This window comes from Astyanax mexicanus, chromosome 8 (genome assembly GCF_023375975.1).
Source record: "Astyanax mexicanus isolate ESR-SI-001 chromosome 8, AstMex3_surface, whole genome shotgun sequence".
NCBI classification, from domain to species: Eukaryota; Metazoa; Chordata; class Actinopteri; order Characiformes; family Acestrorhamphidae; genus Astyanax; species Astyanax mexicanus.
The window spans coordinates 55385308-55398705 of record NC_064415.1 but is presented as its reverse complement, the minus strand read 5'-3'; the positions used below and the strand labels follow the sequence as shown (position 1 = coordinate 55398705).

At 37.7% G+C, this 13398-nt stretch overlaps 2 protein-coding genes and 4 non-coding genes across 6 annotated transcripts; 1 reads left to right on the top strand and 5 right to left on the bottom strand.

Annotated features, from left to right (window-relative positions):
- Positions 1 to 1561: 1561 nt before the first annotated feature.
- eif4a2 (eukaryotic translation initiation factor 4A, isoform 2) lies at positions 1562 to 6898 on the bottom strand. The gene is made up of 11 exons (XM_007250682.4): positions 6791 to 6898; positions 5526 to 5583; positions 4693 to 4825; positions 4459 to 4598; positions 4042 to 4210; positions 3718 to 3827; positions 3285 to 3428; positions 2845 to 2982; positions 2529 to 2618; positions 2358 to 2437; positions 1562 to 2270 (listed from the first exon to the last, which is right to left on the bottom strand). The coding sequence occupies exons 1-11, from the start codon at positions 6817 to 6819 to the stop codon at positions 2126 to 2128; spliced, it is 1236 nt and encodes a 411-aa protein (XP_007250744.1). The 5' UTR covers positions 6820 to 6898; the 3' UTR covers positions 1562 to 2125.
- Positions 2713 to 2781, bottom strand: LOC125804057 (small nucleolar RNA SNORD2). The gene has a single exon (XR_007440557.1). It is a non-coding gene; the product is annotated as a small nucleolar RNA SNORD2 (small nucleolar RNA).
- On the bottom strand, positions 3058 to 3244 carry LOC125804054 (small nucleolar RNA SNORA81). Its single transcript, XR_007440554.1, has one exon. It is a non-coding gene; the product is annotated as a small nucleolar RNA SNORA81 (small nucleolar RNA).
- On the bottom strand, positions 3509 to 3687 carry LOC125804052 (small nucleolar RNA SNORA81). Its single transcript, XR_007440552.1, has one exon. It is a non-coding gene; the product is annotated as a small nucleolar RNA SNORA81 (small nucleolar RNA).
- LOC125804058 (small nucleolar RNA SNORD2) lies at positions 3911 to 3987 on the bottom strand. Its single transcript, XR_007440558.1, has one exon. It is a non-coding gene; the product is annotated as a small nucleolar RNA SNORD2 (small nucleolar RNA).
- Positions 6899 to 8100: 1202 nt separating the features above from the next.
- Positions 8101 to 12495, top strand: dcun1d1 (DCN1, defective in cullin neddylation 1, domain containing 1 (S. cerevisiae)). The gene is made up of 7 exons (XM_007250681.4): positions 8101 to 8200; positions 9817 to 10030; positions 10214 to 10382; positions 10539 to 10669; positions 10770 to 10852; positions 11665 to 11761; positions 12073 to 12495. Exons 1-7 carry the CDS (start codon positions 8198 to 8200, stop codon positions 12147 to 12149), a joined length of 774 nt encoding a protein of 257 aa, XP_007250743.1. The 5' UTR covers positions 8101 to 8197; the 3' UTR covers positions 12150 to 12495.
- The last annotated feature ends 903 nt before the right edge of the window (positions 12496 to 13398 follow it).

Here is a 13398-nt window from a genome sequence, read left to right as displayed (position 1 = left end):
CATTTAATTCATTTATAAAGCATTGATTTCCTTAAATCTACATGGCTAAACTGAAAAAATACTACACTGAAAATAACATATTACAAAAGTATCGGGATACCTGCTCATTCGTTGTTTCTGCTGACATTAAGGCTCCTGTAGAGGAGTATATTTTGCTTTTCTTTCTTCATGCTCCAGGAAAGGATTTTTATTCCACAATTTACACATCCATTTACCCAACCCACTCATTAGAATTCCCCCTATCGCTAGTGATTCCAACTGCTGCTGATGTAGCATTGCTGAGTAGCATCACAGCGCTAATGCTCGGTTCTGATACATCAGCTCACAGATGCAGCTTTGTGCTGATCCACATCACCCTTTGAAGTGATGAGAGAAAATGGCACCATCTACTGTACCCACCCAGAGAGTCCAGGCCAACTGTACTCTCTCAGGGCTCCAGCAGCTGATGGCAAGCTGTATGAACAGGATTTGAATCGGCAAATCTCCTGATCGCCTATCACCTATATTTTTGAATATCATGAACGATATTATACCTGAAATATGGTGCCATATCACCCACCCCTAATTATCCCATCAGGGTGCTACTTTTTTACTGTTTTTAGCAAAAGAAAAATTCTCACTGTTCTAATTTCCCCATTATGTATCTTCTAGAGACAGATTATATCTGTCCAGTATCATTTATTTTACTTTACTCCTGGATATATGGAGTGTATTATTAGTATCATTACATTCTTGATCATTAACTTCTGTTACAAATCTGGTAAAATTCTTGTCTTTCATGTACATTAAAGTTTTTATAGATTTTGTTGGAGTAGTGTAATCTTTAAGTACTTTTTTAGATTCAGTTTTTTATCATCACACCAAGAGTAGTATCATTACAAAAATACCATGAAAGTTTTATTTTAGGTAAATATCACCCAACCCTACACACCATTAAATAGTACCTAATTATTGTAATTGGGATATAATTAATATCTTACATCAAATCAAACCACAAAACAGTCATAAGCTCAATAGGCTTTGGCAAACAGATAATGTAATTGAAAGTGATCTATTTGGAGAATAAAAATCATATAGTTGTCAACTTAATGTCATTTAGTTTCACAGATCCTGCAAAGAAATCTCAGACAGCTTCCTGCACGTCTCTCCTCTTGTATAATCTTGAGCCGTTTAAGTCTAGTGATTTTATTTGCATGTGCTACATAACCACCACCTCCCACCTTTACCTTATACATTATTACTCCTCTTTCTAATCTGGAAGAAAATATTTGAAACAAGCCCATGAGTAATCTTAAAAAAGGCAAACTTCAGCTCAAACAGGTCTGCTTGTAACAGAAAATGTGTTTAAAAAGTGAGAATCTGCCCTCAATCTCTTGCTCAAGGTGGTGTGCAACAGCCTTGTGGTTTCCTTTTGCATTTCAAATGTGTGCCACACTGGTTACACACATTCATTTGCATTGTAAAAAGTACAGCGATGAGGGATTCAACATTGCCATTTCATAAACCTCGCTGTAACAGGGCAAGTCGTTCAGATTAACAAAGCTTAAAACACACTCAGATGTTAAAGGACGAGTAGCACTATCCTCTTTATTGTCAAATGAGCCAAACACTACATGGAACATTTAGTTTAAAGACCCACTTTTGAAGAGGACTTCACACACACAGAAAAAGTACTTAAAACAATATACAATTAAATTAATACATTCAACAAAAAAAAAAAGTGCCTTTCATTTTACTGACAAGGGAAGCGTGAACCAAGTTAAACTGCACACATATGTTAGCATAACATAATTGGCAGACTTGAGGCAGCACTTGTATCTTTTAGTCCATAAGTAGGTTACTAAACGGTGAAGAACATCTAACACGTACATCTTAAACATACTAGGGAGAAAATACCTGATAAAGAATACATTTAAAGAATCCATGTTCTGTAAACTCCACTACCAGCGGAGACCGATAAGGAGTCTACGACCGTCCACGCAGAAAAGTCACGTCACGTATCAAATCGAATTCGCAAGTCTGATCCACAGCCAGCATTGAGGAGGACCGACTTATTCTTCCAATAAAATAAGCGCAAATGCAAGTGATTATTCAATAGCTATCCCTGCATTAAAATCTCCAGAGTTTAAATCAGGTCAGCGACATTCATGGGCATCTCCTCAACGGTCGTGTTGTAAAAGGTCTCAATATCTCGAAGAATCCTCTTGTCCTCCTCAGTAACGAAGTTGATGGCAACGCCTTTTCTGCCAAAGCGTCCACCACGGCCAATCCTGGAGAGAAACCAGTGTTAGCAATCCAGCTCATTATTGAATTTAGAGAGGGGGGGAAAAATAAACCATCTACAGACTTTAACTCACCTATGGATATAGTTCTCACGGTTTGTCGGAAGGTCATAATTGATGACCAGCGAAACCTGTTGCACATCAATGCCACGAGCCTGAAGAAAAAAAATAAAAATCTTTATTAATGATGCCAATATGCTAATTTAGTAAGCCTTCACATGACATTTAACTTGAAATGTAACTTACCAACAAATCTGTAGTAATCAGCACTCTGCTGGAGCCAGATCTAAACTCCCTCATAATGATGTCTCGCTCTTTCTGGTCCATGTCTCCATGCTGCAAAAAAAAAATAATGCACTTAAAATTTAGAGTAGTCCTAATCATGCAAACAAAATGTATATCAAATTCACGCTAATACTTAAGGTCAGAGGTATGATCAGTAAATTAGGATTGTCTCCATTAAGTGTCAGTCCCGAAAGATGGTACCATCATTTCATACATAACCAAACAGGCAGAATATTTTTCTCCCTTTTTAAATGAAAAGTTAGCACTGTTCTCTTACCAATGCAGACACAGTGAAGTCTCTTGCATGCATCTTCTCAGTCAGCCAGTCCACCTTTCTTCTAGTGTTTAAGAAAATGACTGCCTGCGTGATTGTCAGGGTCTCATAGAGGTCACAAAGTGTGTCCAATTTCCATTCCTGCAGACAGAGACAGAAGTTATCGGACGGTGCATCAAAAACTCTCTGGTCTCTAGACCAAAGCTCTTTTGATGTGGTTGTAGCACAGAATCTTGAGACATAGGACACTGGACATTAGGAAAGAGGTCCCTCCTACACTCATTTGCGAAGCTGTGTCTTTATTCTTCCTTCTTTATCACAAACCATACTAGCATTACCGCCAGAGCTAAGCTTAAAAAGCTTAGGCCTGATGATTTTGGCATGGTGCTTTTAAAAAGAAGGGAATTTTTAGAGCAAGGTCAACAAGGTCAAACTGTCCTCACCTCTCGCTCCACATTAATGTAGAATTGCTTGATACCCTCCAGGGTAAGCTCTTCTTTCTTCACTAGGATGCGGACAGGTTCCCGCATGAACTTTGTGGTCACATCCAACACCTCTGCTGGCATAGTGGCCGAAAGCAGCACAACCTGCAGAGAATCACACAGTGCTCATTATGCCACTCATTAGGTTTCCTTCCAGTTTTTTAACAGATCTTACTCTTTAGAATAACTGTTGCACTAAACCTTGAAACAGGGGCCACTGGACATTAAGAAAGAGGTCTGACCACATTTCATTTCCGGTGTAGGGCACTTGCTCTTCTTCCATGTTTTTACTCTGCTAGCATTATCACACGAACCAGGAGAACCTAGATCCTGTAATTTCAGCACAGTTCTTTTGTATGGAAGAAAATCATAAGATCTGATTTACTGAACTCACCTGAATGTTTGTGCTTAATTTCTGGAAAATTTCATAAATCTGATCTTTAAATCCACGACTCAGCATTTCATCTGCTTCATCCAGGACAAACATCTTAATCCACTTAGGAGCTACAGAAAGTGAGAAATGTTGCAGTTGGTTAACTGTTAATACTAAAGTGCAATCTGCATTATAAATACTATGATGGAAATAAGCATGATCAGCAAAATAGTTAAAAAGATATCTCCATGACTTGTCAGTCCCGAAAGATGGTAAACCATCATTTCACACTTAATCCAACACAGAGAAACCTGTTGAACAGCTGTTTTAGATTCAGACACTTACAAAGGAACCTCCTGTTCAGCATGTCAAACACACGGCCTGGAGTCCCCACAACAATGTGCGGGGCTTCTGCTTGGAGTTTCTGCATTTCATTGCGGACATTGGTTCCTCCAATGCAGGCGTGACATGAGGCGCCCATGTAGTCACCCAGGGCCAAGATGACCTTCTGAATCTACAAAAACAAGAAATAAAATAAAAGAATGTCACTTAAAAGAAACTGCTTCACACACTTATACTGAAACTGAACTTCTGCTCCCTGCTAAACACCAAACAAGGAAATATTCTGAAACAAAGTCCATATGTCACCATTTACATAGCAGGAAGAAGATTCAAACTGTACCTTTGTTTCAGTTACTGCCCAAATATGCCGCCTTGGTCTGAGACACACTTAAGTTTATCATGACCTCGGGTACAGCATACCTGCTGAGCGAGCTCTCGGGTTGGTGCCAGGACCAGAGCCTGAGTCTCTTTCTGCTCAATCTCCAATTGCTGCAGGATGGAGATGGCAAACGTGGCCGTTTTGCCAGTTCCTGACTGGGCTTGGGCAATGACATCGTAGCCTGAAAAATATAATACAACATTCAAGAAACTGCAACACAAGTGTGCATTAAATACCGGTTGCCATCCCTTCCCCAATCAGCTTCCCAGAATCACCTTTTATGCAAGGAATAATTGCTCTTTGCTGAATAGCTGACGGCTTCTCGAAACCATATGCATAAATCCCACGGAGAAGAGTCTCCTTCAGGTTCATATCATCAAAATTGTCTGTAATCTCATTCCAGTTGCTCTGCAAGGCAGAAGAATCTGAGTTAAACCCAGTTGAATGAGTTCTTACTTGCATAAATGCTACAAAAGCGTGCTTAGAATTCATAGTCACTGTCACTGTCATTTCATGATTGATGGTTCAACAGAAATTCTTGAAAAAGTCTGTTTGTAACTACTTCCATTGAAAATTGTTTTCCCTGCACTATAAAAGGCTTAAGGCTTAAATTAATATTAACAAAAAAATAAATAAAATAAAACCCACAGAAACCATAATAAAAGTGGGCTAATCCGCTGTGAGGTACTATGAGAGATCGGTATCTAGAACATTAATAATGATCATTAAATCAGGCGTCACTAAAGAATTAAGGTCCTTTTGAGTCTAACTTTAGCAAAGCCCCTTCATTAATCACCCTAGATAAACGCTAAATGATACAAATATTATGCAAACAAGAGACAGTAACAGGTTTGGGTGGAGGGGGGGGGGATTGAGAATGACAACTTTATTTTCTATATTTGCACATCTATCTATCTATATACAGAAGTCTTATATTCTAACAGACTCTTTATTCATTAAACAAGATCACATCTGAAATTCACAACAAACAAAAAGCCTTATCTTCAGCATGGAAAAGACTCTTGGAAGATCCCAAAGGTTTTACCATTGAAAGTGTCAATAAAATGCCTATATTCCTTCCCATTAGTTAGCTAAGCTAGCTAGTTACCTCGATGATACCATCAGGCTCCATTCCTTCTGGCCCCCCATGGTCTCGATCTCTGGAGCTAGAAAACACAAAAAATAAGCAATGCAAACTGGCCTCTTATGATACAGGTTTCTGACAAGACTATCTATTAATCCATCCATCCACGTGGTAATACAATTTACAATTATGTCCACAGGTTGTACAAAAAGTTAACTTTCTTCCTCTCACACACATATTTAGAGCAAATATCATCATGATTACATAAAAGCTCTTACTAAATGCGAGTAATAGAGACTCTCCCAGTGTTGTACTGTGTTGAGAGGGGCTGCGTTCCTTGCATGCCACGTGGATGAAGTGTGCGAAGAGAGCCCAGTCTCTCCCATTACAGTGACACATACCACCACTAATAACACCCAGACCAGCTTTAGTGACCCATCTTCTACAGAAGCTTTCCAGCTCGTCATTTTATGGTAAATTTGAGCAGCTATAGCCATGTTTAGGTCTAGTATTATCTATTTATGCACAGAACGAACGAACACAGTTTACAATTTTACTCCAGATTAGATATTACAAGCCTTGCTTAACTAGTCGGCTAGGTTAATATTACTCAAATATTAAGCTTATAAACTTAATATTAAATATTAAGTTAAGCTAAAAGCTGATTTAACCATATTTGGCTATAAATCTGAAAAACAGGTTAGCCTAGCTTTTAGCTAGGTCGCAGTACTGAGATGCAAATTTGGAGCTACATAAAAAAAACGCTAAAATGGATATAAATTAATATTTCCATCACATTAATTAGAACATATAAAACACATGTATTTTATCACCCAAACACCACAAAGTCGTTTTAAACAGGTTTCATGCTGCTGGTAATTAGTGTTAACTACGTTAGCTAAAAGGCTAAGCTAACTGACTTTTAGCTAGGCCGCAGTACTGAGAAGCAAACTTTGAGCTATAAATACGCTAAATTGCATATTAATTCATTTTCTAGCACATTCATTAAAATATATATAAACAATGTGTATTTTAATACCCAATTAACACAAAATAATTAAAAATAAGGTGTTTTAACCCGGTTTCATGCTGTTGGTAGTTAGCGTTAATTAACGTTAGCTAAACTGCTAAGCTAATAAAAATGCTGGTGTGGCGCAGGCCGCGGTGCGGCGCCACAGCCACAGACCGCCCGTTTAATTAAATAATACACACAAAACCGCGCTATTTATGAGAGAAGATCTTATTTACGCCGTTACAAACCGAATTAGCTTGATATTAAGGCGAAATACCTGTTGTAATCGGCAGAACCGCTAGACATGATCCGTTCGCGACTTCGGCATTCACTCGGAAAGGAGGAGCGAGTGATCCTCCGGCGAATTTATCTAACCGGGACTCCTTTTCTTTTCCCACCGTAACATACCGGACATGCATGAAACGCTGCACCTGTGCCTCTTTCTGCTGTGGATTCTACACCTTCTGCACCAGCTACGATAATGAATAATTTTCAGAGACGATTTAACGCCGTTTATTCCCGTTATTTACAACGAAGGTTGGCAATCTATACGCAGGACTATATCGCGAGGCGCATTGATATTGCCGCAATGTGGAGGCGTGGTGCGGTCGCTACGGGGTCTCCAGCAGTTGTGGCTGGCCTGCTGCTGCTGCTGTACTACTGGCCTGGGCCTGGGCCTGGGTCTGTTAGCTTTCTACTGCTGGATATATGAATTATAAAATTATGACTTTTTATAGGATTTGCATGAATTAGATAGTTCCAGGTAAAGTTAGGACATTTACAGTACCAGTCAAAAGTCTGCAAACACCTTCTCAATAAATGTTTTTCTTTAATTCTTCATTTAATTTATTTTCTACATTGTAGATTCATTAATATGAATGTACAATATTATATACCTTTAAATAGCAAAATCAGAGAAACTGATTCAGAAACGGAAGTGGTCTCTTATTTTTTGTGCATGGTAGATAATGATATCTAGCGCCCTCAAGAGGGAAAAAACGTTTAAACGCATAAATAGTTATTAATTCGTTTTCCCATGTATTTCTGTTCATATTGATCTAATTATTTATGTTATATTTTAGTCATTATTATATTCTTTACAGTACAGGTATCGTAAAGAATTGGTGCCAAATTAAAAAGCAGTTACTGCAAATGAAAGTAAAACCACTTTCATTCCTCCATTCAACCGTTTTTTTGAAATTGTATGATGATAAATGTAAAATGCTAATTGAAAAGGCAGAAAGTTGAGGACATAATGTTGTTTCAACGTTAAAATAAGAACAGACATTGCAGACATTACAAAGGTTGATAATTTTTCATCATGGCATACAGTGTTTTTTTCTCATCTATACAATTTTGAGAATCTCGAGTGTGAGCTATGTTTTATTAAAGGATGAACGTACGACGTCGATTTGTTTCTTTTTTTCTTAAATAGAATACCCAGCTGGCATTTCAACGTTGATGTTATGGTAGAAGTTGCCATATAAATGTTAATTCACTTTATAAAATCAACACTGTTCCAAACCCAACGTTGATTTAACGCTGAAATACCAGCTGGATATTTAGTTAAAAAAAGGAAAAAAGAAAAAAAAAACAGAAAGTGGAGGAAAGCCCAGTGCGCAGTAGCGGAAATAGATGACGGGTCGTGAGGGAGAGCGGAAGAGGGTGTCTGGAGATCACAAACATGGTAAATGAGAACAAAAAATAGAAGTTTATTGGTTTTGTCGGCGGACTGCGCTGCGGATAACCTGATTTACACATTTTACGGGGTGTCTCCCGATGGTCTGCTCTTTGGTTCGGGTGGAGGAAGCGCTGTGGAGGAGGATAAACGCTCAGAAAAGCCGCTGGGTTTACTCTGTTCAGCCCGGTGTTCTGTCGTGTTATGCTACCCGTCGATACGTGCTTCCTAAAGGCACTGCGCATGCGCTGACATACATATTTTATTATTATTTTTCGTGCTTTTTATAATGATTATTTTATTCTTTGTTTTCCTGTGTTTTTGATTAATTTAAATGTCATTACATAAAAGTGTAAATGACAATTAATATTAATAGTAAACAAAATTATTATTTGAAAAATATATAAAGCAGATTCGAATAACCTCTCTTTACCATAACTTTACGCTGAGACAGTGCTTTATGCTATTCAAAAACAGCACATAGACCTCTACTAGAAACATGCTAGCTATAATATTGTGTTATTTTGTATGTTTACCTTTTAAATATACACTAGCGAAGCACGGGTTGACAAGGTAGCACAACTCGGCAGAACACCGGGTTACAGAGTTAACCTAGCTAACTAGCTTACCGGCTAAAGCTCCCCATCTCCACACTGCCCGGAGCGCAGGGGTGTACACCTGAGGGGCTTATTTATACACAGCCCACTCAGGTGTGGAGATGGACAGGAAAGCCCGAGGATGAGGATTAGCTAAAATGGACAGGCCTGTTTTGGTTTCGGATTAAAACGGAGGGCTAGCTAATACTACAATCCAGTTTATCCGAGAAAAATACAACTTAAAACATGTAAAACAGCCCTGGTTTGGTAACGGTTTGTGTGGCGCGGTGGATAACACCACTACCTACTTGTGAGCTACCACATCATTTGGGAGACAGGGGTTTATTTCCCAGTCTGGGTGACTGAACGCTGCCCTACACTAACAAGGCTACGTTCACATTACCAAGCTTAAGTGACTTAAATTATTTTTTTGCTCATTGGCTCATATCTGATCCGATTTTTTCATGGCTGTGTGAACGTGCCAAATCAGATTTTTAAAAATCAGATTGAAGTCACATTGGGTACGTTCACATTACCAGGCTAAAGTGAGTCAAATAGATTTTTTTTTTTTGCTCAATGTGGCTTAGATAGAGCTGTGTGATTGTGCCAAATCCATTTTTTTTTTCAAATCAGATTTGAGTTTCTTCCATATGTGGTCCTAAATCACATACAAATCTAATCCATGAACATGCAACATTAATGTGAATGGTCAAATCATGCAGAATTCATGCATCTTTTGCTTTTATGCATGCACTATGTGCTTCTCTCTCGTACCCACACATCTCTTGGTGCAGCTGTGCAGCTATAGCTGAAAAAAAAAAACCCAGCAAAAGCAAACCGCCTGGCCTGAGAGACGACTTGTAGCTTTATAAAGGGAAATGGATGAGTTAGCAGCTCATATGTGGAGCATCTTTTGCTGGAGTGGAGAGTAAACAGGTGGTCTGAAGTATATGTGTAACACAACATATTATCAATGTTTAATATAAATACACCTTAATCAGCTAATATTGTTTGTGCTTTCCCAAACAGAACAAGCTGAAATCCTCACAGAAGGATAAAGTTCGCCAGTTCATGATTTTCACCCAGTCCAATGAGAAAACCGCACTAAACTGTTTGTCTCAGAATGAATGGAAACTAGAGGTCGCCACAGACAACTTCTTCCAGAATCCCGAACTCTATGTACAAAACCTAAAGGGGTCGTTTGACAAGAAAAAGTTAGAACAGCTCTACAATCGGTACAGAGGTAAGTGCAGGTTTCTAAAGGTGTTTCTACACCAGCACTGTTTAGACTCTTCACTTTTTCTCCAGACTCTGGTCCCTTGATTTCCAAATGAAAAGCTAAATTTACTGATGATCAATGATGGTTTATTTTTTTTTAGAAACTTAATGTGTGAAATTAAAAATGTTTTTTTCGTCACTTTCACAGACCCTCATGATGACAATAAGATTGGTATAGATGGCATTCAGCAGTTCTGTGATGACCTGGGTCTCGATCCAGCCAGTATAAGTGTGCTACTGATTGCCTGGAAGTTTCGTGCTGCAACGCAATGCGAGTTTTCAAAGCAGGAATTCATGGATGGAATGACAGAACAAGGGTGATTTTTCTCTTGCTTTCTTTCGTTTTGTTTCCGGGGATTTATAAAGTGGCATTCAGTTGTTTTCACATGTCTTGAATGAATTATTTTTTATCTCGGTACCTACGGTATTTCTACCGTAGCTTTGAATATTGAATATTCCTCTTCTTTCTGTAGATGTGACAGCATAGAGAAGCTTAAAGCACAATTACCCAAAATGGAGCAGGAGTTAAAGGACCAAGGGAAATTTAAAGACTTCTATCAGTTTACCTTCAACTTTGCAAAGAATCCTGGACAGAAAGGATTGGGTAGGAAATCATTCATTTATTCTGTTAGAGGAAATTTTTTAAGTCATTTTTTTTATGTTCATTAAATTTATTCACCTTGTATTTGTTTGCTTTGTTCTAGATTTAGAAATGGCAATCGCCTACTGGAATTTAGTACTGGCTGGACGCTTCAAATTCCTAGACCTGTGGAACACATTTTTAGTGGTGAGTAAAAATACAATTTGATGCTGCTATTGGAGTAAATGGGTGTCTTGAGTTTTGATTTCATCTCATAAAATAGCAGCAGAATTATTTTCTCCTTAATCTGTTTGGGTTGAGTTGCTTTTATATAGGATTGTTGCAGGTTAATAAATAAGAGCACAGTGAATTTTAAGTGAAAGCATTTGTATGTGTAATTGTTTGTGTGACTGGACATGTTTTTATTTCTCTTTAAATGTCATATGTTTAATTTTAGCAAGGGAAGCAAGAAACCAGGAACTCACTTAGAACTATATTACGATTATGGATGCCTACCCTCTAGTCGAAAGTTCACTGTAGAAGAAAATGGTACAGAAATCCACAAAATAAACTGTATGAAATATTCCCCATCATTAATATTAAATACAAAAAGGACTTCCTTAATAGACAAGATCGGACAATCATGACTAGGAGCCGAATTGGACATGCTCTTGGACTGCTCTTACCCACCACCACCTCCTAGTTGGTGAACAGACTCGAGCGTGCCAATTCTGTGATACTCCTATTATACATCTATTAAACACATCTTAGTTGACTGCTTTCACTTTTAACCACCAGAAATAACTTTTATAGAGTTACAAAAAAAAAACAGAAAGAACAATTTGAAAAGATTCCACCAGCTAAAATACTTAATTGTCTGGATTGGAATTCCTTCATATGAAGAAACTGATTTGAAGTCTGTGATGCTCAAGTCATGAACATTGTCGATGAAATAAAATAGCCAATATGTTGCAGTTTTAGCTTATATATATTTTTAATTTTACCAATTTTTTTTACAGGAGCACCATAAGAGATCCATCCCCAAAGACACTTGGAACCTCTTGTTAGACTTCAGCACAATGATAACCGACGACATGTCCAACTACGATGAGGAGGGTGTGTGTTCACAAACACTTTACTTCAACTTTCACTTTTGTTAATTTTGTTCAAGATACATTTATTGGGGGTAAAAATTAAATCAGATGTAGGCTCTAAAACCCTTTTGTACTGCCTCTAGCCTGGATAAAAAAGTAAGATACAGTTGGGCATTTGAGCATGCAAGTTCTTTCCATTCATGACAACTGATTTGACAGAATTAGGTAAAAATTGGACATGACTAAAAAGGGTAAAACTGAGGTTCAAATTATATATCAATCTGATTTTAATATTTAATCAGTGTACGATTTTGTTCACTTGTTCACTTCCAGGAGCATGGCCAGTACTTATTGATGATTTTGTGGAGTTTGCTCGACCGCACATCGGGACCAAGAGCACAGCCGTCTAGGCCTTTAAGGTCCTATCGAGGGCCATCTGGACCTCTGCTTTGGCTCCCAGAGCACAGAGAACTGGACTAAAATCTACATTGCCTTTCCAACCCTCAGGATCGAGACGTCTGTGTACAGCAAAGACATTTCTAAGACGCGTCTCCTCTTCAGTCATCTAGCGGTGGTTTGGGCTTTTTAAATCGTAAATTTTGGATGTGTGCCACTTTTGTGTCAACCCAACTCAGCAGAAGCTGGTTCGAGCTCTGGGACCTCATCATGCTTTCCCCAGAAGGGCAAAGGCTAAAACCCAACAGACACTCAGACATGCCGAAATTCATCAACTATTAAATCATAATTTTAATACTCCACGTGCATTCCTGCTTTGAATGTTTATTTTTCTTTGGTTTTTATGGAACATCTGAGACACACAGAGCTTTGATTGTATTCTCTTTTTTTAGGGGATGAGATAAGAAGTGCAGCAATGCCTAAATTTGTTAGTTTTATTGTGACTTATTGTATATTTTCTGTTGCTGTTAAAATAATGGCTATGATTTCACACTGCTTGTTTGGTTTTGATTAAACTTGATCGTCATAATGACAAAATATTTTGTACATTCCATCAGTTTTGGTTTTTAAAGAAAATGATTGGCGTGACTATACTTTATATTTATTTAAATTACTTTACATTTCTTTAAGAAATTTAGATAAATGCGACAGGTTTAGGAGTTATGTCAATATTAATGAATGCTTCGGTCACAATTGTGCTTTTAGATCAAGAAGAAAAGAAAAACATGGAATCATTTAATTCTGAAAGAAATAAAAAGAATCTGGTCCAAAAATTTTAGACTCTGAAATATTTCTGAGATTTCTAAAAATCTCAACATTTAAAAAAGGCATTATTCCATAATATTTCTCACAGAATTAAATGATTCCATGTTTTATCTTTTCTTGATGTAAAAGCACAATTGTGACTGACTACAACAGTTATATTTATTTTATTATATTTTGTTTCTCAATTCCAGGAGGTTGGAATTTTGAAGAAAGATACTAAATTAAACTAGTGCTGAATTATATTTGCCACGGGATGTACTAATGTCAGCTTATCAATTATAGTTACATGTAGTAATAATTCATACTACATATTAAATATCAGTCAATAATACTGCCCTCTTGGTCATCACTATCAGAGGCTCACTCAGCCCATTCAGCTCTCCTTTTTGCCCCGTTCCTAAACCCATACATCACCCAAATGCTCATGCCAATTTTTTG

Excerpts from the sequence above, each read along its gene's own strand:
- eif4a2 (XM_007250682.4), bottom strand. The coding sequence starts at position 6,819 with ATGTCTAGCGGTTCTGCCGATTACAACAG. Across the intron at positions 4,599-4,692 it reads AATTATTCCTTGCATAAAAG|GCTACGATGTCATTGCCCAA; the intron begins GTGATTCTGGGA and ends TATATTTTTCAG. Across the intron at positions 4,211-4,458 it reads CCCGAGAGCTCGCTCAGCAG|ATTCAGAAGGTCATCTTGGC; the intron begins GTATGCTGTACC and ends TTGTTTTTGTAG.
- dcun1d1 (XM_007250681.4), top strand. Across the intron at positions 10,031-10,213 it reads GCTCTACAATCGGTACAGAG|ACCCTCATGATGACAATAAG; the intron begins GTAAGTGCAGGT and ends TCACTTTCACAG. Across the intron at positions 10,383-10,538 it reads GATGGAATGACAGAACAAGG|ATGTGACAGCATAGAGAAGC; the intron begins GTGATTTTTCTC and ends TTCTTTCTGTAG.